This window comes from Argopecten irradians, chromosome 6, assembly GCF_041381155.1.
Source record: "Argopecten irradians isolate NY chromosome 6, Ai_NY, whole genome shotgun sequence".
Taxonomy (NCBI): Eukaryota; Metazoa; Mollusca; class Bivalvia; order Pectinida; family Pectinidae; genus Argopecten; species Argopecten irradians.
Window position 1 is genome coordinate 40277654 of NC_091139.1, and position 24332 is coordinate 40301985.

Here is a 24332-nt window from a genome sequence, read left to right on the forward strand (position 1 = left end):
AAAATGGAGGAGGGGAGATAAAGTTTCCAGTACGGACAGAACAGGGGCAGTAGATTGTTCATTGTGAATGGAGTAAGCAGGCATACCGTGGATACTTGTGCATTTTTATACCCCACTTGGCTGGATAAAACCCTTCTCTGCCTCCCAGGCCTATTTACACATGTATTGATATATAGTAGGCCGGTCATTAGAGGCTTCAATTAATAATAATGATATCAACAATATTGTGTATTATCATTGTCATTGTATCCATTTTGAAAAGGATAATAGTTTTATAAAAAGATATATTTTACTTAAATTATAAACAGCTGATGAAATGATTGCAATATCATTCCAGTTCTTGATAATTGCTGCAAGGATCATGTGTACATGATATAGACATACACCACCGATGTAATATACAATTTACAAACTCTGTCAGGCATCCAGATAACATTGTATCACCCTAAATTCAGCTAGGTCCCAGCCAACTTGTTATCAGGGGACCCGATATTACAGTGATAGGTAATTGTGTAGGGTTGATCTGATAATTTATCTTTTGTTTTAATTATGTTTGAGATAAAAATTTAACACTGAACCCAATAACTATATATAATTAATGATTTTATAAAATGTTCTCCAACACTTGATTTCTTGTTATTTTGGGAAAAAGCCATCAACATATATATATCTTCATCTGGTCTCTATCTTCATTAATTTCAAAATTATTTTCAGTATATAGTGCAATGATGACATCATATATTATTAGGTATGAATTTAGTGAAAATATCAACAAGAAGATCTTGTGTACATAACAATCATCTGTCTTATTTTGATGTTTATTGGTACATATACCGTATTCGACCCAATAAGCGCCCATGTCCCTATAAGCCCCCTCCCCCTTTTTGAGGCCTCAATTTCAATTGCCCATGCATGAATAAGGACCAAAATTACATAAAACGGTATAGATTTGCAATAATTTCAACTTATTAGCACCTTTTCATTTTTATCAATTTTTTAAGCGCCCTGGGCACTTATTGGGTCGAATACGGTACAGATATTTGGCAAACAAATTAAGTTTGACATATGGACATGCTCATGACTTAATTATATGTATAGTAGAATGATGTCATATAAAATCTTCCATTTATTCTATGATGTAACAGTATACAATAGACTATTGATTACATTAGATCATAATAATAGAAGGTAATAATTATACTGATTTTCTCTGTATTTCGTCATGTGGTTTATGAAATAGAGAAGGAAAGAAGATGTCATGCAAGGTCCCTTGTAGAGCTCAAGTATAAGTTATAAGTCAGTTGGTGCAGATATATATATTAACCTTGTATTCAGTCATTAGGTACAATTTGTACTTCAGACATCATTCATTTAAAAACAATGTACAAAACACATTCACTTCACCATGGGTGTAATGCTAATAAAAATTATTTTTAATTGTTGTGTACCTATTGTAATGGGTAGGAAGGAGGGGCAGATCAGGATTGGGTTTGTCATGTATTATATAAAGGATGGGCTTGGGTGGTGGCTATGGTCAGAGGGGATAAGTTTGGGAGGATGTCATATAAGATCTAGAGTCATGACAGTCACCTTAATTTATGTAGCTAAGGAGTGATTGACACTCTGGCATATAGAGTGCATTCATGATCAGATACCTGTTGGTGGGGATGGATGTGGCATAGATATAGTCAGTTAATTACCTGCTGGTGGGATTGATGGAGGACAGTGCTTCAGGACTACTGTTGTTGGTGGGATGGACATGGCATAGTCAGTTAATTACCTGTTGGTGGGATTGATGGAGGAAAGTGCTTCAGGACTACCTGTTGGTAGGATATGGCTGTGGCATAGTCAGTTAATTACCTGTTTGTGGGATTGATGGTGGACAGTGCTTCATGACTACCTGTTGGTGGGATATGGCTGTGGCATAGTCAGTTAATTACCTGTTGGTGGGATTGTGAGTGAAGGACAGTGGGATGCATAGTCATTAATACCTGTTTGGTGGGATATGGCTGTGTGTATGTGTGGCATAGTCAGTTAATTACCTGTTGGTGGGATTGATGGAGGACAGTGCTTCAGGACTACCTGTTGGTGGGATATGGCTGTGGCATAGTCAGTTAATTACCTGTTGGTGGGATTGATGGAGGACAGTGCTTCAGGACTACCTGTTGGTGGGATATGGCTGTGGCATAGTCAGTTAATTACCTGTTGGTGGGATTGATGGAGAACAATGCTTCATGATGGAGAACAGTGCTTCATGACTACCTGTTGGTGGGATATGGCGGTGGCATAGTCAGTTACCTTTAGTGACAGCTAGTGCTTCAGGACTATCTGTTGGGTTAAAGGAGCATGTACATGTATGTGACCCTGCAGGGCTCTCACTAGGCTGTTTTTGGGACTGAAATTGGGCACATTCCCTATACTATGATTTTTTTTCACAATTGATAAAGTTAATTTTCACAATTGCTTTTGTGTAAAACAAAAAATCAAAAGAAAAAGCAAAGAATTTCATAAAGGTAAGAAAACAAATTCTTTTGCACAAATGTCAACGCATTTCTATAATTACAAAGAATCAAGTTGACTGATGTTATATTTGACTTTTTGATAATTTTCTCTTAAGGCCCTGAGCCCTGCCCTGAAGGAATATAACTGGGATCTGGGGTAGATCATCCAGTAAAACATGGATATCAGTCAGATGTTGTGAGTCTGGGGGTACTTGCTTTAGAAACATTTGATTATGATTTTAACAGCCAGGGGCATTTGAGGATGTGCCAAGCTGAGATGGAAAGCCAAAGTAACCGAAATATAAACAGTTACACACTATACAGCCTGTAGAATTTGAATTTGCAAATCAGTGGACATGAATATCGTTAGGCTGGGATGTATATATGCATGATATTATTGTGATTACAACTTGACCAAGTTGTACCAGATTGTGTCAGGACCTACAATATATTAACATTATATGATATGTTGGCCATATTTGATCATCATATATATATGGAGTCCCTACTATATATTTCTCTACTGTTTCATGCATGTGGTTATGTGGAATTAATCCTTGTTGTGGCTTCTAGCCTTCTACTGCCATGAGAAGCTAAGAAGAGAATAGACTTGTGTGAGATAGGTGGTTTTATGACATGTTCTGTGATAAAATCAAGGAATTATGACTGATGTTTATGCTCCAAATTGGTCTAGGGCATAAATGATCAGCGTTGACTACATGCATATGTCACATTGTGTTACAGCATATGCCTACCAGGGTATGTGTTGCTGGCGAGGACTGACACTGATGGATGTCCAGGTTCCGACATTTTATAGTCACCCTGGAGATCTGGACCTCCAGGAAATGTTTGTCATGGACAAATAATATAAACACTACGTTGGAAACTCGAGGCTAAAACCATGGATAAATAATATAACCACTACGTATAGTACGTTGGAAACTTGAGGCTAAACCCATGGACAAATGATATAACCAATATGTTGGAAACTTAGGCTAAACCCATGTTGAATTGGCTTTCCAGGCATTGTACAAGCAATTCACATCTAGTGAATGATTATAGCTGTATACAAATACATATAATGTAGTTGTACTGGAATTATTCCCATCTTCCATAAATCCTTATGGGAACATTAAGTGTGTGATGGATATATCTCCCATGTAAATTCTTTGTATTCTTGATGTGATACACAGAGATATATAGTACATAGTCATACTGTATATGAACAAAGGTATTTTATCATGTTCTAGCTATTAATATATGGAGAGCTCTATAGGATTCCCTTAGGCCTAGCCAACGGCTAGGTATATATGTAAATATTTAATATGGACAATAAAAAAACTACAATAGTGTTGCTGTTTCAACACAAGTACCTCAATTAGCAGGGTAAATTCCATGTAAGTTGTAATTGCTGGACGCTTGTACCCAGTTCCTGGTCTTGTTGTGCCCACTGGTGGAGTTTATCATTTAGCTTAATTTGGTTTCACTTGAAGCCAGTGTGTTGTATATGGAGGCCATGGGCACAATGCTGCTAGGCTATTATATATACTATATACAAATGACAGCTTTTATAGATTTCTGATCATTTTCCTGGAGATTAATATTTTGGAGTCACATTATACAAAGCCGATTGCTGCAGGCACATAGAGATTTTGGTGTAATAGCCTGTAAATAATGGTTAATCTCCAGGGTGTAAGGCAAATGTGCAGCATGTATTATATATATATATATATAATTACCTTTACTGATTTTTATGCTCCTTTTCTGGAGCTCTCTCCCTCCTTCCTTCTCCTGTCAGTGCGAGGTGGCTTGACATTCAAGTTTAAGACATGTACTTTACAATTAGAGAATATTATGTCTTGCAGGAATTATTTCTTGTTTTTCTGTTTTCAAATGACATCATATTTCAGATTGTAAATGTTACAAATAAGGGATTATTGAGGAATAATTAATTGACACACAGCTCCATGAAATCCTAACAGGTTTCAAGCATGTATATTGTACATGTTCTGTAAGCAAGTTAAAGTACCAATGGTATTGTATGTGTACAAGTTGAATTAAATTGTAAGATTTGAAGTTTGATTAGAAATAACAAGGTATGTATGGTGTATATTTATGGACACCTTATGACGGGCCTGTCTGTAGCCAACAGGTACATATCCATCGGTAACAGCTGATTCATTTTAAATTCAGTGTTTAATCACAGATGTCTGAATAATTTAATTGATAAACTCTCAGGAAAGGTCATTGTTTATTACTTATCTGAAAGGTTTGTGCACAGGATATAGGTCTTTAAATATTTCGATTTACCATACAACCTAAAAAGTGACCCTGTCCCTGTAAGCTAGCTATATAGTGCCCCTACCAAGGCATTTTTGAGGCTACAATTAATTTCACTTACAACTAATTAATTAAAGTCTGAAACTAACAAAAACAAAACAAAAACATTTAAGTTTCTCTAATTTTATTTTTTTACAAATTGATTATTGTTTTATTTTTGCAATAATTCTGTGAAAGGTAATTAGTCCAAAATTGGTCCTATAAGCACCCCTTCATTTTTTATCCAATTTCTAAGAGCCCTGGATGCTTATTGGGTCAAATTTGTCTTTAAGGATAGCAGTACTGCCTGAAACGAGAGGCCCTAGTAACAACTCTCCCATTTTATCTCCATTTGTCCTTCTACAGTGTGATGTATATATTGTGAGGTGAAATTGGCCAGCAAGTTTAAAACTTTTTTTATCATGGTCGATAAACATTCTGTCTGGATCTTCTTGTACACATAATACCGGGTAACCAAGTGGGATATTACATACAGGCCATTTCAGGGGGAAATGGCTGCACCCAGCTATCAAGTGAGATAATCTGTTGTGAATATCCTCGAGTTGCCAATGGCTGGCTGTTCCAAGGTTTGTGATAAAGGTGTGTGTGTGTGTGTGCTCAATGAAAGTTTGCTTTAGTCAAGTGTTACTTTTATAGTCACATTCTCTCTGCCTGAATCAGTCCAAAGGTATAACACTTGGACTGCTCAATGGCCAAATGAACCAGGTTTTATCTTTTAAAAGAACCAGATACAATTGGTAGTTTAGAAAAGGTGATTTGTGTATGGTTTGAATTTTCAGTTCTGAGGGTATTTCCATGGCACTGTCCCAGCCAGGTGTGGACATTGTGTGTAAAGTAGGCTTGAAGGCCTGTTGTCTGTGGCTATTGATAAAACAATTTATATTGCCATTTAAAATAGGGCTCAAACAGAGAACATTGGTCATACATTGCATGAATAGTTAATACCATCTAAGGCCTGATCAACCGATGGTCAGCTCTGTGTAAATGTTTTCTTCTGACCACTTGTCACTTTCTTTTTATGCCTTTAATACCTGTGGTCAGAGCAGAGTCTATACTGGTCAGTCCCTACAGGAAACAGTACCCTGCCCTGTTGATTCAATGGTTCCCCATAATTACTGGCATTCAAGGAGTGGACAACCCATCAGAAATGTTTAAATATAGAGGAGGGCTGTGGACACTTAAGCTGGACACTGACTGAGTGATTAATTCATTTCAAATTGACAATTGGCTATACTTGTATTTATTGCATACCTGTCCGATTACTGTTATGATCAAGCCTCTCAGTGGCTCGTCAAGCTCTGAGATTATACTGGATTTTTTTTTATCTTCTCGTGAATCATAAATCTTCTGTGGATTTATGAGAATGACAAAAATTGTAAATTTTACGTTTGTCAATATAATTACTGGTGGCTTTTAGTTTAACCACATTTTTTAATTAAAGTTTAGAATAATTGGTTCCTTGTTGGAGTCATACGAATCACTATTTACCTGATGTATGTGCAGTGATATAATATGTAATTATAGTAACTTCTGATTAGACCACAAACTACAAGACTTCCTCAGTGAACTCATATATAATAACATCAGTCTAGCTCTATGTATCTCATTTCTTATTTTCGTCAGTAATAAGATCAATGATTTGAAGTTTTAATACATGATATACAAGTACAATATTCACCAAATCTTATCCCATTCATATGATTTGACATTTAATTATTATCATATTCTACCAAATAAGTGCCCAGGGCGTTTAGAAAATTGGAAAAATGAAAAGATGCTTATCAAGACAAAATTATTCCAAACCTTAAGCTTATTAGTTTTGATAGTTTTGGTCTTTATTTTTATATGCCTATAGCTATGGGCAATTGAAAGTGAGGCCTTAAAAGTGGGAGGGGCGCTTATAGGAGGCCTTAAAAGTGGGAGGGGCGCTTATAGGAGGCCTTAAAAGTGGGAGGGGCGCTTATAGGAGGCCTTAAAAGTGGGAGGGGCGCTTATAGGAGGCCTTAAAAGTGGGAGGGGCGCTTATAGGAGGCCTTAAAAGTGGGAGGGGCGCTTATAGGAGGCCTTAAAAGTGGGAGGGGCGCTTATAGGGAGGCCTTAAAAGTGGGGGAGGGGCGCTTATAGGAGGCCTTAAAAGTGGGAGGGGCGCTTATAGGAGGCCTTAAAAGTGGGAGGGGCGCTTATAGGAGGCCTTAAAAGTGGGAGGGGCGCTTATAGGAGGCCTTAAAAGTGGGAGGGGCGCTTATAGGAGGCCTTAAAAGTGGGAGGGGCGCTTATAGGGGCATGGGTGCTTATTGGGTTGAATACGTTTATGTAATACGGTTTATGTAATACATGACAATTTCTTTTGTATATATATATATATATATATATGATATTGGAAGATATAAAAAAAAAACCACGGAAATATTAAAATTCAGCTATAATACATTATTATATAGCCCTAATTAAAGCTTTAGAAAAGCCACGGAAAGCTATATATGAAACCTGTACTATGCTGGACCACTGAAATCAATATGATAATATATAAGTCATCTGATCATGAATACAGTCAAAATTGCCTTAGCGACCCTCTGAATTAAGCGACCGCCTGTTTTAAACGACCATAATTTTTCCTCCCGACGTAATTACCTATATGAATCACTCCAATTAAGCGACTGTCTGTCTTACGCGACAAGCGACCGTGATCAAGGTACTCCCGACCATCGATTTCGCTATGTATTAAGCGACCTTACCTAAACCGGAAGTTATAGTCGATACACTCTTGACCTCTCGCGAATTCACGTCTGTACGAGATGAAATGAACACAGCTCACTAGGGACGCTTTCTGCGCCATTATTGTTGTTTTTTAAGCGTACAGTTCAGACGTACGTACGTAGTATGGCTTCGCCTAAACGAAAAGTTTTAACTTTAAACGACAAGATCGAAGCAATCAAATTACTAGATGCGGGGAAACCGGCCTACAAGGTAGCACAGGATTTTGGAGTTGGAAAAAACTCAGATTCAGAATCTACGTAAACGAAAATTAGAATTGATAAATGACTTTGAAAACAATGTTCCGGGAGAATCGAAGAGACGGCGTTATCTAACTGGAAATGAAGAAATTAACAGCCTAACATACGAGTGGTTCAAAGACGCTTCGGCAAGAAGGATCAATATCTCAGGTCCGCTACTGAAAACAAAGGCTCTTAACTTTGCGGAGGATTTGGGGAAAACGGATTTCAAGGCATCACAAGGATGGCTACAAAGTTTTACTAAGAGATTCAACATCGTTTTTGGATCCATGAGCGGAGAAAGGGGTGATGTAAACAAACAAACTGTAGCTGAATGGACTAATAAACTGTCAGAAATCTGTGAATCGTACAATCCAAGTGACATTTTTAACATGGATGAAACCGGCCTTTTTTTTAAAGACACCACAAAGAAAACTTTCTACACAAAAGGTGAGGATTGTGCGGGAGGTAAACGTTCAAAGGAACGTATCACCGTGGCGTTGTGTGCATCAATGACTGGTGAAAAGATAAGACCTTTAGTAATCGGGAAATCCAGGAAGCCTAGGTGTTTTAACAAAATTAAAACGGAGTCATTACCTGTGGACTATTACTTCAACTCAAAGGCTTGGATGACCAGTGCCATTTTTGAGGACTTTCTTAAAAAATTGAACAGAAAGATGAAAGCACAGAAAAGGAAGATTCTGTTATTTATAGACAATGCACCATCCCACCCATCTATAGATTTGAGCAATGTTGAAGTAAAATTTCTGCCTCCGAATACAACTTCCTTAACTCAGCCAATGGACCAAGGAATCATTCAGGCGACCAAATTGAAATTCAGGAAACGCCAGGTAATCCATTGATATTTTTTTATTATTGAATTCTACGGAATATATTGTCACACATTTAGCCTTTATAAATCATGTAAATTATAATAGCCTAATCATCTTTATAATTTTTTTTGGATATTTTACAGATGGTCCATATGGTGAAGGAAGTTGATAAGTGTTCGACAATCTGTGGGTCAGACATTCTGAAAAAAATCACCATCCTTGACGCCATCCTCTGGTTCAGCAATTCATGGAATGAAGTAGAAAGTCAGACAATTGTTAAGTGTTTTGCAAAGGCCGGGTTCAAAATTAGACCTTCTATGGAATCGTGTGAAAATGAAAACATCGAAAACCACAGTGATGATGATGATGATGCCGACGACGATGTGCCATTGGCAGCCATGAAACTTTCGCGAGAGTTATTTGACTGCGAGTTTCGTGAACTTGTTCATATCGATAATGAACTTTGTACATGTGACACCGAAACAACTGATTGGTCAAAGCCTGCTTCAGAATTGCTGAAAGATTTCAGCCATGATGACCATCGATCTGACACTAGTGACAGTGAAAGTGACATTGAGGAACAAGGCCTTTGTGAAAATGCATCCATATCGCTGGAAGATGCACTCAGCATGGTTGAAAAATTGAAACTGTTTAGTGCTAACAAAGGACATGCAGCCATGCTTCTAGATTTGGTTAAAATGGAAGAGTTTTTAACTTTAGAAACAGTGACAAAATGTAAGCAAGTGAAGATCGATGACTATTTCGGAAGTGTAACTAGGGATCAAGCTTAACTTTTACAACTTCCAGTTACACAATGTCTGAACATTGATTCTGTATATTTGACTGTGTCTATCATAGGGTACATGTAAATAATAATTAATATTGTTCTAGTCAGTAAATTGATTTTACTAACATACATTGTATTTTAATTATTATTATTATTTTTTATAATTTGAAGGGTTGTACATTTGTATCATTTGAACTTATCCAAATTTTAAATCACATGTATCCAAATTTTGATAAATATTTTTTTTTAATTATTTTAAATAAATTATTTAAATTTATCAATAGAGATAATTTCATGTACTTGTGTTTTATTATTTTGAAATGTAAATGTTTCTTATATCTTGTACTATTTTAATAACAATATATAGTGCAATAAAAAAGTCCAAATGTACATGATGTGTCTTATTTGCCTTTTTTCGCCGATGAGTAATGATTCAATTAAGAGACCCACTGTCATATGTGACCTTTTTTGCTATCTCCCTTGGAAGGTCAATATAAGTCATCTGATCATGAATATATAGATATCTGTATTCAAGTTTTCTGGAATATAAAAAGGAAAAGTTTTGGAAATGTGATTAACTCAAATTCAAATTCTTTTATTACTTTTAGCTTTACAGCCTATCAGTTTTGTACAATAATGCATTATACAAATGAAATACAAAATCTACACATAAATACTTAATATACTATGTATGCCTTAACTTTTACAAAATCAAATTTAGTGTTCCCTATAATTACTAAAACAAAAACAAATCTTGGAATTAACAGTGTCTTGGAGTGAAACAAGTTAATGAGATTCAACTGTACAAGGTATATATACTGGAGACTCCCTTGTGTACTAAAGGGAGACTTATGTTATATAGACAGGTATTGGGGGATACCTTGGCAATTGTAGAGATAGGTAAATAAAAGATGACCTGTTTACTAGAAAACAATATCTACAGGTATTCACTACTAGGCATTACCAACTTACCTGTGACCCAGAGAGACCAGCTATATTGTATCTAGGTCAGTCAGGTATTTCCCACTACAAGGCAGGGCTATAAATAAGTGACCTGGGATTGTCCTAACCTTACCTATACATACCTGGTGGTACAAACAAATCCAGTCCATTGTTCAGTATTTACTGTACTATAAGTAATACACATACTTCTTATGTAATGAGTTGATGTGTTTTTCAGTCAACCATTCCTTTTATCTGCCAGAGGTATAGAGTGGATAAACTCATGGAATCTCTTTATACTGCCCTTATAAGTTTTTTGGTGTACTTTAATATCTTTGTACTGTACTTGTAATTCCAGAATGAATGGGTCTCCTTTTAGATAAACATTCTTATGTACAAAAAGCCCTACAGTCCTGCTAATCAGTTTAGAATGTGCTTGTACATGCAATGACATTTGCACTAATGTTTAACATCCTGCCTCATTTTGGATTAGGTCCTGGTTTTAATTTTTTTATCAGGATTCTAATTATTACTGAGGTAACAAGCTTGTATGTCAGAAGGAAGTATTGTAATTTCCTCGTGGGGACAGTGAAATATTGCAGTTTATTAATTATATAAATTTTGTTGACTCCAGAACCTAGAACAGGTAAAATTCTTAAAATGAACATTTCACTCTCTGAAGTTAAATTTCCTTTTCAGATAAATGCTATACCTGATGACACAATTAAGTGGTCGTGTACCTAAAGTACCTTAGAAAATTTAAAATGTACTTTAAAGATTGGTATGAAATTTTTTTTTCAAATTGTTTAAAAGATTTTTTTTTGATGATAATTGTATAATGTCAGTGTAGTAATGATTTAATGTGCATCCAATGCAATTGCTTAATTATGAAAAAAAGTGCATATTTAAAGTAAGCACTTAAATAGAGCAAACTTTGAATTTTAAGTATATTTTCCGGTAGCATCAAAATTTCAAGTCTGTGATTCAAGAATCCTGAGTTAGAGGGTCAAGTTCAAATCCAGAGTCATTAATTTATTGTGTTAAAAATTTAAAAAGTTATTCAAATATTAGTTATAAGCCTGATTTTATTATCATTAATTATGTTTAACAAGAAATATTTATATAATCGCAACTATTATGTCTATATAAATTAAATCTTGATCTATTGGTGAAGAAAATAAGAGTAAATAAATAAAAATGACTCATTATTTTAATTTCATTACAATGTTTATATCCATATAAAATCAGCTATGAAGACACTCCCATCAGACATGAAGTATATTGTATTTATAAATTATTTACATACACGAAATGATACATCCTGTATATAATGTACTTTAACTAATCTATGACACTTGGTGGAGAATCTTTATAAGGCAGATATTTCACACTTTGTTAGTGGACAAGGGCAATCGGCAAGACAAACCTGGAGAAGACTTTAGAGATAAACTCTCCTTAAGGGGGATATTTCTGTTGGTATTAGGATCATATTTCTGTTTGGTATTCAGATTATATTTCTATGCAGAGACTGTGTAAAGATCTAGTTGCTGTGATAATTTAACTATAGGTTTGGGGTCAAAGTTCGCTGCAGAGAGTGTGTCAATAAAGGATTGGGGTCAAAGTTGAATGCGGAGAGTGTATAATTATGTGATGTATGAGGAGGGGATTGGAGGATTTCAGAACAAAGTCCGCATTAATCTTATTCTGTCATGGGCAGGACAATTTCACTGATAATCAAGTCTTATTGATTTTGTCACAATGGCCTCTTGTACTGGGTGTATGTCAAACTCTTGTTCACTGTCTATATACCAAAGAGAATAATGGGATCTGATTAAATTATTGAATTAAATTTCAATGTTACAAAATGTTGGTGTTGTGAGGTGAAATGTCAATGTTTGCACTAGATGTATAATTGATGAAGGCTGTTGACTAGAGCAACTCTAGTGGAGCACTATCTATAATTCATTGTGAATGGACCAGTAGCAAGAATCCTGCTGTTCATTCTGGGATTGAGCTATAGGTTACAGAGGCTGACTGCATGCTGTGTGTATCGCCTATTCCCATAACTAAGTCAAGCTATCATTTTTCGTTATGGAGTATAATGTTTCTCCATTATTAAAAAAAAAAAATCGGGGAACAATGGTGGGACAATGACCTCTAAGAAATGCAAGCGACCAGCTTTGTTTCTGTTCCGAAGCATTGTGACAATATTTCTTGGAGACAGTGACCCAGAAACAGTGAGAGACGAGTGCCTTGGTGTGCATACACTAGTGGTATTGTACACATGATTCTTCTCTTAAACAATATCATTCACATAATAGATACCATATGCAGTATCATATATTTAGGGTTAACATATAAATGAGAGAAGGAAAAATATGTGCAACACATTTACAGTTTTGAAACACTATTGTAATTAGTTGGTAAAATTCTCAACAGAACCTTCAAGGTATTTGCTTTATTCTTTACTTGCTATTTTAACATCACATTCATGGGCCACTAGCTTCTCTCTTCTTTTGATGTGTACATGTATATAAGTTTCAAAACTTAAAAAGGCCCATTAATTATTTAATCTTGATTCTGACACCTAAGTCTTCACATTCATGGTCTTTTGTTTTCAATTGTATTCTGTGATATATCATGGAAAATAGTTTTAAAAGATAATTGTCCAGCGATTAGGAGTTTATAACGTGACTCATTTATAACTGTTATATTTAGACCCGAGGCATTAATTGCTGTATTGTCCAACTCTCCTGGTGTAATGTGAATCACTACCTATATATTTCTACAGGCCTGTTACTTATTTGAATTTGACATTGCACTGCCTCAAATTGATATAACTTATTTCAGGATGTGATTATGGAGGCTTTTACCAGTAGATTCAATTAAACTTTCAATTTATTCATTTTGGTGATTGAAATATGTATATCTATACTCAAAAGAACATTTTCATAATTTTTCCTTTTATCTTATGCAAATAGATATAAAGCTCAGAGAAAATTTCAATACATTATTTTTCAATTTCACTATAGATGATCAAGCTTAAAAGGCTTGAGAAGCCGTGGAAAGGTTCTTTTGGGAAAATATCTGATAGCTATATAATTAATTTTTCTTTGTTTTCATACCAAATCTGGCTTTCTGATTGGCCAATATTTTTTTTGCATGCTACTATGAAAAAAAATCTGTGAATGGCGCGAAACCCCGACGTTATCGTACGTCACGATTCGGAAAAAAGAATCCTTGAAAAACCACTATAATGTTATATTTAAACATACTTCATTTTATCAAATAGAGTATAAAGTTAATTATAAGTATTGATGTCACTATTTTTTAATTTTATCGGTTATGAAAAAAAAATGTTTGCAAACTTTTGTGAGAATCCACTGCACGGATTCACACAGTTTGCAAAAAAAATTTTTTTCATACCCCGATAAAATTAGAAAATAGTGACATCAATGCTTAAATATAGACTATTGGATGTTTAAGAGAACAATCATAAGCTAGGATACTTGCACGACCTGAACATTTTAGTAAAATTATATCCACCAATCGTGGAGCGAGTGTACTTTTATAGCATCAGGCTTGTTCAACATACATATATCATGTATATATATACAGAAACATCAAAATATATGTGTTATAATATCATAGATGTGTACACTAAATATTGGAGAGGGGACTACGTTTTACGATTTACGACCATTTGTCTTATGATTGATCTGCTTTGAAATCTTATTTACCTGAGTACTATAGTATTTGTTGTTACTGTATATAATTGGAATTATAATGTTTATAGACAAGTCAACATTTCTTAATTCCCTTGTCACTTACAGGCCTCATTTTCACTTATGTTGACTTCAATGCAGACTGAAACAATGGCCTACACACTGCAATAATTTTGTGAAATGGTAAAAATTTTGTCCTTTTAGTAGCTACTCTTTCATTTTTAAATTTTTTAATTGCCCTGGGTGGTCATTAGGTTCAATACGATATTACATTGTGTGGCTCATTATTCTGTCCTCTTACATACTGACCTCTAACATATATACTGACCCCTTACACAGTGACCACACCGACTGACAGACTGACCCACAGACTGACCCGAACAATGATCAATGATGATATTACCAACAATGTATTTTCTCACCCTATTGTCCTGAGAACAATTAGACACTGGTGCATGTGATGATGGATGAGCCAGAAATCTGGCTACAGCAACTGACCAGAGGTGGACAAAATCAACATTACTGAGGTTGGTTATCTAGGGAGATTTATCCTTTTTTCCCTAGTCGGTCAATCTTATTAATAATTTGTGGCCAAAAACAGTAACAAAACATTAGGCATTGAGGCCCAGGAATGTTGGTCTTTTTCTTTCCCTAGAAGTACAAGAATTGACGGATGTAGATTATTTGTGTAACAGTATAACAGTATCTAAGATTGTGATCAGCTGGTGAATAGAGAACTAGCTTTTCTTGTTTGTATAAACACGTAATATACTTTAATTTCATGACAAAACCTATTCACGTCATGTTAAGTTTTAAAGTCTTCATTCATAAGGAATTTGTTTTCCAGAAATTCCATCTATTTCACACATGCATGAGTGCAATACGGATCTGATTTTTAAATTTACATTCAAGAAAGACATCACTGAGATTGTTATGAAGTAAACGTGATATTTCTATTTTGTTCATTCCTCGCTGAACAGGAGAGCCCATTAAAGTGTTTGCCTAATTGAATTCAGTGAATGTTCTGTAGGAAATAACAAAATATCTCTTTCAAATCATTGTACAAACATGGCAATTCATTGTCTGAAATTTCATAGTTTAGCAAACGTTTCAGGCATTGATGAGTGTTCCGTGTTGGAGAAACCACCAAGGAGTATGTGGGCTGTATGTGATGAATTATATCAAATGGTCATTCAAGTGATACATATGTATAGGTGTGGGCTTATTCAGGGAAGTCGTTTTCACGGTTCATTACACATCGGACATCCTATCCTTGTTCACGGGTCAGTGACCATTCAGGGACTTAGACATATGTGTAACCCGTTATTAAAGTAATTAAGAGGTGGTCACGGACACTATGAATTGTGAGGGTTAGGTTAGCTAGCCTATCTGGACCGTAAAACATATCTAAGATCCTGATCAAGTTATGTATAGTTAAATGTAAAAGAGTGACATTTTGGGTGAACTTGATTGGGAGTCATGCACCATTAGTGTATCTAGCCGTAAATTACATCATCAATCAGTGTATAACCTCTGACCTCTGACCCCTGTCACATACCTGTCATTATAACATACCTGGCTGAACAGGTAACCGGAGGTACACACACACAGACCAACATTGTGTTTTACGTACCGAGTAGTGCAAGGCCCAGTTGTATTGCTCTTGGTGACTTCCATTCTCTGTTTTACAGTGTTATTGTGTGGGTTGACTTCCAGGTAAAGGTGCTTCTCAAATCACCGACTCTTCCTAACTGTCGATCACTTTATGTCAGAATTACCCGGAAAATTAGGCTTTTATGACAAAGAACTGTCAGCTAGAGCGCAATGGGTCTGCAGTTAAGAATTTTAGAATAAGTTGATGTATAAATATGTGGTACTACTTTGTTGCATCACAACCTGCCGAGAACATGCTGGGAGGTATAGAGGGATTATAATTACTTGAATACATTTAATTATACATCAATGACTTCCAGTTTTTATGGAGGGCTGGCTTTCTGGGGCCTGAATTGGCTTTATTTCTGATAGATATTATTTCTAATTTTAGCCTTACTGTTACATTCCCAAAAAACAAAGTTTACTTATGAAGTATTCCTTCTAAATTCTCCAATTTATTTCCCAAATTAGGTTAAAAAGACCCCTTCATAATTGAGTGAGAGTAAGCCCTGGTATATGATTGCCAGATAGGGTGAAATAGAATCTGGAATATTTGCCTGAACAGCTGATCATGAGAGTGGCTAGAGCTGGGTTTGAACCCAGACCCACTGAACTCTGTTCAATGGATGGACACTCAATTTGTAAGCCTTAAACATCAAATGAGGGTGATGATACCAGATTCCAGTTCTGTCTTTCTAGTTTTCGGATGTATGACACATTGAAAAGTGACGTGCTATAAGTTATATATATAAAGAGTTTCTCATGAACACACGTACTGGTACTTTATCTATATGTGATACACCTCACTAAACACATATCGGTTCATGCACTGTACTTGTAAAGCAGGTCTCTCAGCCACATGCACTCAAACGCCCTCGGAAGGTAAACATTAAAGCGTCAGTACATGTACTTTGTAGTAATTGTAAAAATGTCATTATATGACAGTAACACAAGTCAAGTAGACATAGGTTAATATGATAGTATACTGAGGCAGTCTCTTGAGGCAGTCTCTTGTCACAGGGTACACTGGGGTCAACCTGACTACCAAATAAAAACGGGGGTTATATTTAGTTGGAAAGACATTGTAAAATTTGATAAAGTTTTGATTATGATTGATCACTGGAAAGTCACCTAACTATGGATGACATCTGGTACAGCTTATAACTTATTCACCCCTGGATACACATTTGAACTCTTCTTATTCAGAGGATTGAGAAGTCCATTATGAAATTTCAGGGATTAAGGAGTTAAACATTCCAATGTATTGGGGATATTATATGTATAAGCTGTTTTTGGAAACTTGCTTAATTACTCCTGAAGTAATGTAAATTGTTGTGTCAACGTTCAAATTACAGCTTGTTATCTGTCTCTCATAGATTCAGCCATAGATATATTTATTTCCTGTATTGAAAATAGAGTTAATTAACAGAATTATTCCATATATTTTATTAATGTTGGATGAATAACCCTTATTAGTAGACACCTGTGCTACAGGTAAGTTGAGGGTAACACACAACAAATGTTGGACAGGTGGGATGATCATTTCCTTAATTAATACATTACAATCAAACACCTGTTTTGTGTAAATGTGTGAGCCATGGGGACAAAACATGTCTTATTTACAGTGTTATCAACAATGATCCTACCTGGTTATTATTTCTAAAAATTGATTTATGTCAATTGTGCTACCTATGTGTGACCCACATAGAGTGACCTAAATATGTGTTTATTTCTATAAATATATCCATGTGCTATACATGTATGTGACCCAAGTACACTGTGACCTAGATATTAATTATGTATTTTCTAATTGGTACAAATGCATCATGTATTAATTCCACAGTCAGGTTATAATAAAACAGGTCGGGCAATGTTAAATGATACAATATGCAGCATATTTAGGGATAGGTTGTGGTTGTGAGGGGGGAATTCCTTATTGAATGGTTATGTTGAATGAATTTACTCTTGGTATTGTCTAAGCAATTAAAATATTTAGTTTTTTGTAATTTCAGGATTTCACCTTAGTGGAACAGTAACAGAGCCTGCCAATCCTTTGTACACCACAGAGCCAGATACAACATATCAAGTCTCTATCAGCTTTGATAGGTAAGCTCCTGTGACCTTGCCACGTCCTTGGCAAGTCTTTTACTATGGCACATTGTCTGCAGTATAAACGCATTTCATGTTGGCTGCTTCCAATTCACTGTAAATATTGCAGATATTAATAATTTTCTTGATGGCTTCTGAATTTGAGCCAATTAATATTGTGTTTCATGGCATCAGAAGCACACGAGAGGGGCCGTGCTGCGGCATGGCTGGCAATGAATGGTGATCTGTGTTTTATTCTATGTTGTGTGTAGATCCAATTTCTGGCAATTCTATCAATTTATTCAGGAACGAGTCCAATCAGTGATATCAAATGTATAAAACATGTATATTAAATGCACATAAGATAGAGTGCCTTTCAATGTTGTCCGTCTGCCTTGGTCTGTATCAATTTTGCTGCGTATATGCGGGACATGATGCAACGGTGCACTTTACATGTATGATTATAGCTATCGTATGTCAGTAGGTCGTCTGACCCCCATGTTAGTCTGCTAGGCCACACGTTACCATGGATTTTGGTATGATTGTCCAGCGGCCAGACTCTTTAGTAGTCTAATGATGCGAGGAAACGCATCTTTACAGCTCAGTAGTTTCTTTGACACGGAAAAATTTCAATGAAAAATGTTGGTTACACTGTAATTGGTCGACAAACCGTAATCAGTATGGAGATTACACCTTGGAATACCTGCTACAACAATCCCATACAGCTTAACACTGCAGCTTAAAAAACCTTTGATTACCATCAGGGCAGAATTTCATAGCATCTGGCAAAACTGAATGGGTGTGGAAGATTTTCTGCACTGTGTATGCAATGTCAGGCAAGCTTTTTGTGAGGCCTTCGTGTACCATTAAGTCCTGTCCATTTAGTTTGAAAGACGTTATGCAAGTCTCGGTAAAGGATAATCATATGAAACTGGATAACATAAGACCTTTTGAAAACCATAAAATACAAATCCAAGGATACACGACATCTTTTGATCACGAGAACTATCATTACAGATTCTTCAACTTGGATGTAGTTACAGTGTGTATAAGAAATGAATTTCTTTCAGGCTGGCGTCTGAAAGGATCTCGCAGTTGCCCTCTTTTTTATACACTATAATGAATATGTGAATCGGAGCACATTACAGTCGTCAAGATTTATAATAAATCATGGTGGAGAACAGGATCTGATCAATGTCGGTCAGGCACTTGTTATTTAGTTGACTGGGCCACTGAGATGCTTTGCAGTACAAAAGAGTGGGAGCCAAATGTATGGGCTCTGAACACAGATTATATAAATCTAGTGTTTCCTATTGATCTGGGGTCCTTGGAAATGATCGTTAAATCCAAGCTGTTTGATGAATTAACAGAGGAATGCACTGGCTCTGTAATTGGCTTCTGACTTGACATGACAGAGTTAAAGTAAACTGAGTTCAGTGAATCGGAGACATTTCTGAGCTGGAAATCTATTGCTTGCCTACAAGATCCGCAGAATCAATTGTATGGCCATTGTGAACTTTGTGCTCAGATGCATTTGGAGTGATGTAAAGCTTCATATCAAATTTTCTGTAATCCCCAATAAATAAGACTGCAGGTTTATTTAGGCTCACAGTCCTTTTATTTAGACTGCTACATGAAAGGTGGTCTATAATCCTGCAGTTATTCTGTCCATACAAACAATATTTGAGCACACTAACCACCTAACAGATTATTTATGCAAGAATTGACTTTTCTTTGGAAACTCATTTGGTATTCATCAATACCGGACTTTTCATTAATGAAACAAGTCTTTTATCTTTGCTATTGAAATAGAATTTTTGTAAAACCTGAACAGTATCACAAGGGAGGTAACTATACAGTAAAATGAGCTTCTAATGGCTTAAAGAAAATAATATTCAGGGGAAATAATTGCAAAATCATATGATTATGTTAAAGGGAGATAACTATGCAGTAAAATGTACTTTTGCAAGGGAGATAACTACATTCAGAACTCTATATTTGCTACTCTCTGACTGAAGCAGGATGCATGACAAAAGGACTAGAATATAATGACAACTTAAAAATACCTAGACATGCACATATCACATAGTTTCGCCTGTACGTACCTGAGCTTAGTTTCACCTGTATGTACCTGAATTAGATATATTAATTATAATGTGACTCACCATTTAGTTTGATGTATTTGTAATTTCTGAAATGTTGGTGAGTTAGCTGTCACTGTAACTCCCATTATCAGGTACAGAGACCAGGAACTTTGTAATATACAATATGTCAAGACTGAAACAAGTGCAGTTCTACGTCAATAGCATTACGTGTATGATGTAAGCTGATTACATTTTAATATTTGATGCACCCTATGATACTTACTATTCATCTTTTTTAAAAAAAAGATCATCAATAAATCAGAAGATTTATTCAATTAGTGATGATTTATTGACGGTATCAAAGTACGCCTGTAAGAAAGGTACATCTGTGTGGTTCATTATCACAGACATGCCTGCATGTGACATGTAATCCACATGCACTTCTCGCGCGGCTTTTTACGACTCCACACCCTCCAGCATGTTAATGGTAATTATTTATAGGACATATGAACTAATACCATACATCACGAGATGTACTTGACCAGGTGTGACATTTGTACATCTGCTGTAGGTCACGGTACAGTCACTTAAACACAGATAGGGGCCATCTGTAACAGATTCTCTAAACGTCAAAATTCACTTGAATCAATTTATGTTTGATGCATTATATAATAAAACAGAAACATAGTTGATGAATGAAGGAAAATTAATTTTATGACTTGTGCCCAATCTGCACTTAGAACTTATGATCTACAGCACCCAATCACCTAGCCAAACATACCTGTGGCTTACAACACTGTACCATACCCATGTCGACTTCATAAAAAGGGATGTTTTAATGGGACTGTGATGAGCAGACCCATATATCCTTACATGATCACAATGACACATCAATTATGTATAGATGAACTTGTGAACTATTCTTGAAAAACCACAAATAAATTCTCATATACAAGTTCATATATAATTTTCCATTTGACATTCATCAAAGACAGTGTGAAGAACTGCGTTAATTCATTGCAGTGATTTAAAGGCATGGAGGCTTATTGGAAAAGATGTCCAAACTACCCATCATCGTTATTTCTTTGGTTGGCAGTACACAAGTTTATATTGGCTAGGCTGATCAAGGTCAAGATAGGGTGCATGATGACCATGGTGATTGGGAAATACGGCCACAAAAATCTGACTCATGGAGTCCTAAATGATTGTAAATTTAATCACATGTATTACAAAATGAATTAACCAAAGAAAACTTTGGTGCATATGACAATTAGCTGCTAAACCAATGCTTCAATATATATACTATATATAGGTTGTGTACTTGACACTGTGTCATATTTTCTTTGATGGTTTGGCAAATGTCATACTAGTCCTTTGATATACTGATGAGTTGAAAATGAATTAAATTATGGAAATTTGCAAAATCACTTGGGACATATGATAAGTGTCATCTGAAGTCGAGGTATACATAATGCAATTAATACTTGTTGATCCATGAGGACAGAATTAACATCACACACAATTAATGCTTGTTAAGGACAGTATTTACATCATACATTTAATTTTTGTTGAGGACAGAATTTACATGGTGTAAGAAAATAACCAATTGTTAACCAATTACAAGAGACTTTGCTAAACTTCAATTAAAATGAACAAGTGGCCTTCTAGTATAAGCAGGTGGTTGTTTTACAGAAGAGGTCAAATAAACGTAAAAAAAATATATACTGTATAACATTAAGTATTAGCCTTATGATTAATGTCTATTGCTTTATACATGGTAAGCAACGTGATATCAAAGGCATCTATCATTTATACATATCACCAAAGATTACAAAGTTAGAAAGGCAAGGAGAATATCACACCTGTCATTTGTTCAAATATGGTAATAGGGCAGCATACAAATTAACGAGGAGAACAAAAGGAATAATTATCATCAAACGAGTCATAATGATAAAACAGCATATACCACAGATGTCCCTAAATCTATATATATGTGGGTCTTTACCTACCTGTACTAACTTATAAATCACATCTTTACAGTTTAATCAAAGATACACATGTTATTCAGACGTATGTTCAGTTATTTTCATTTGATGAACGAGCAGAAGTCTGACTAAAGTCATATTTCAGTTTTTGTAGGAAATAAAGTTTTAAATATATAAAAACCTAGCTAGTAGTTTTGAATGACAAAATGTACCTAAATTGAATGCGATAGTAATTTGTTCTATCAATTAATGTATCAATCCAAAACCATTATGCACTCTGAATAGGCAGAAAATATTAGATACTGTACACAGAATGATAGATTTGATATACCAGTTCTGCATAGCATTTGCATGTTAAAGTTTGAAAAATGAAAATATCTGAAAGAAAATTTGAAACGATAAATTGGTTATCTTGTACTACCAGGATGTCATAACATGTGTATAAGATTTGTTTATATTGTTGCATCGACAGATGAAAGTAAAGTTTCCTGATCATATTGTAAACAGAAGCTTTTAAAATTTTGTTCTAGCATTAGTTCTAAGTGATAGAAGTGTAGGTAGGGGTTCATATTGCACAACATGCAGTCCACATGCACTCTTCAAATCCAGACCTTATAACCAGCTGTTTTCTGATAGCCATCTTGTCATCTGGAGGTACTCGAAACCATTCAACCCTCTATTACACTATTGGACTTGTCTAAATCAAAGCTGGAGTTCAGTCTACTATGGATCATTGGGTTGTCTGGGGTTGACTCTCTCTAGAAACACCACCATACACTAGAAAGGTTGTGTAGGAATAGCTTGGGGATTTTGGACTAATTCTTGGAGTCTGCTTGTCGTTTTGAAGTCATGTTTTCAAAGAGCGACTCCACAGAGCCGGAGTCATGTACTCTTTTAGAACTCTTCTGTTCCGGAAATGAATAATTTATTTTCATTTGACATACAAAAAATGCCAGTGACGGTGTACTTGATATCTTATTTATCACCCTGTCTTTGACACTTTCATTCATTTAGAAGAGCGCAAATTGTTCCTTCCTGCATACAACATATGTAGGATACTATAACTTGATCACTTCCTTTGACAATAGTGACACAATTTTTTGATAATTTACCAACAGGTTTATGAAAGGTGTATTCTAGATCTTTGATTAATTACCACCATTTGTAATCAAACAGAAATAATTATGGTTTTAGAACAGATGACATGCTGCTGTTTTCGTTGCATGCATTCAGTTAAAATATAAAGTGATCGAAGTGCCCTTTAGGGAGGGACATTGAGGAGACTTTGTTAGACTGAAATTCCATGTACATGTAATAAGAAAGATTTGAACTAAATTCATAACAGAAACAAATGTGTTTACAACAATGGTCTTGTATACTGCAAACCTACATACTGTTTCAATGACTTAATTAAATTATATATGCCTAAACAAATTTTTCGACACTATGACTGAATGAGATTTCGTCATTTTGTAATTCTGATCAAAATATGGGAAATTGAATCTCTCACAGAAACAAGTTGGTTTACAGCGTACAACATTATGTTTCTTATCTTTATGTTACTCCTTATTAATGAATATTGAATCAAGATATTAAACCCATCTTTGTTTTCCTTTGTAGGTGTAAAATTACCTCAGTAAAATGTGGCTGTGGCGACAAAGATATATTTTGGTGCAAACATGTGGTAGCATTGTCGTTATATCGGATACGGAAGGCCGAAAGTGTACAACTCAGGGTCCCTATATCAGGTAGGTATTGGTATAAACATTATCGTAATATTGAATACGAAAGCCTGTGAGGATGCTTTTGTTCAAACACAGTAACACACTCATTTTGTCCTTTCATCTGCCTGATGTTTCTATTTTCAGACATGCCAAGTCAATATTGTACTTGTGACTTTGAAATATCCCATGTAAATCTATCAGCTTCGCCCTTGGTCAATATTTGATTCTACCAGGGTAATATAATACCATAGAGTCCTCATTAAAGGTTAATTATTTATGAAGACATACATTTTTTTATTGGTAAATCAATATTTAAGATCTTCAAAGAAGAAATTGAATGCCTTACTATATATAGATTACATGCACTGGCATATCACACTTGATAGCACCCTTTTATCAATTCACTGATGATGCTCATGTTTGCATGAACATAACAAGTTAGGTATAGATTTAAGATACATAAAAAGACTTGATAATGCTAAAAATTACAAAAGTTAAGAATTGTTGTCCAATTTAACAATTTCTAAAACAATTTTACGGTGTGACAATTAAGGTAGAACGATATTCATAACAAAAGTAATTAGTATTCAGTATATGATAATATTTCTGTATATTTTCTTCACGTCTTTAGCTTCTAATATCGTTTGTAAACCAATGGTGTCTTGTCATGTAGGGAC

General features: G+C 35.2%; 2 protein-coding genes across 2 annotated transcripts in view; both read left to right on the plus strand.

The window, feature by feature from the left end:
• The window catches only part of LOC138325880 (zinc finger SWIM domain-containing protein 5-like), a 47304-nt gene that overhangs the window by 1226 nt on the left and 21746 nt on the right, over positions 1–24332 (plus strand). Inside the window, exons 2-3 of the mRNA XM_069271857.1 lie at positions 17787–17880; positions 23552–23679. Coding sequence (XP_069127958.1) covers positions 17787–17880; positions 23552–23679 — 222 coding nt within the window. The remainder of the gene's footprint in view (positions 1–17786; positions 17881–23551; positions 23680–24332) is intronic.
• LOC138325879 (tigger transposable element-derived protein 4-like) lies at positions 7700–9838 on the plus strand. Its single transcript, XM_069271856.1, has 2 exons — positions 7700–8685; positions 8811–9838. Exons 1-2 carry the CDS (start codon positions 8125–8127, stop codon positions 9456–9458), a joined length of 1209 nt encoding a protein of 402 aa, XP_069127957.1. The 5' UTR covers positions 7700–8124; the 3' UTR covers positions 9459–9838.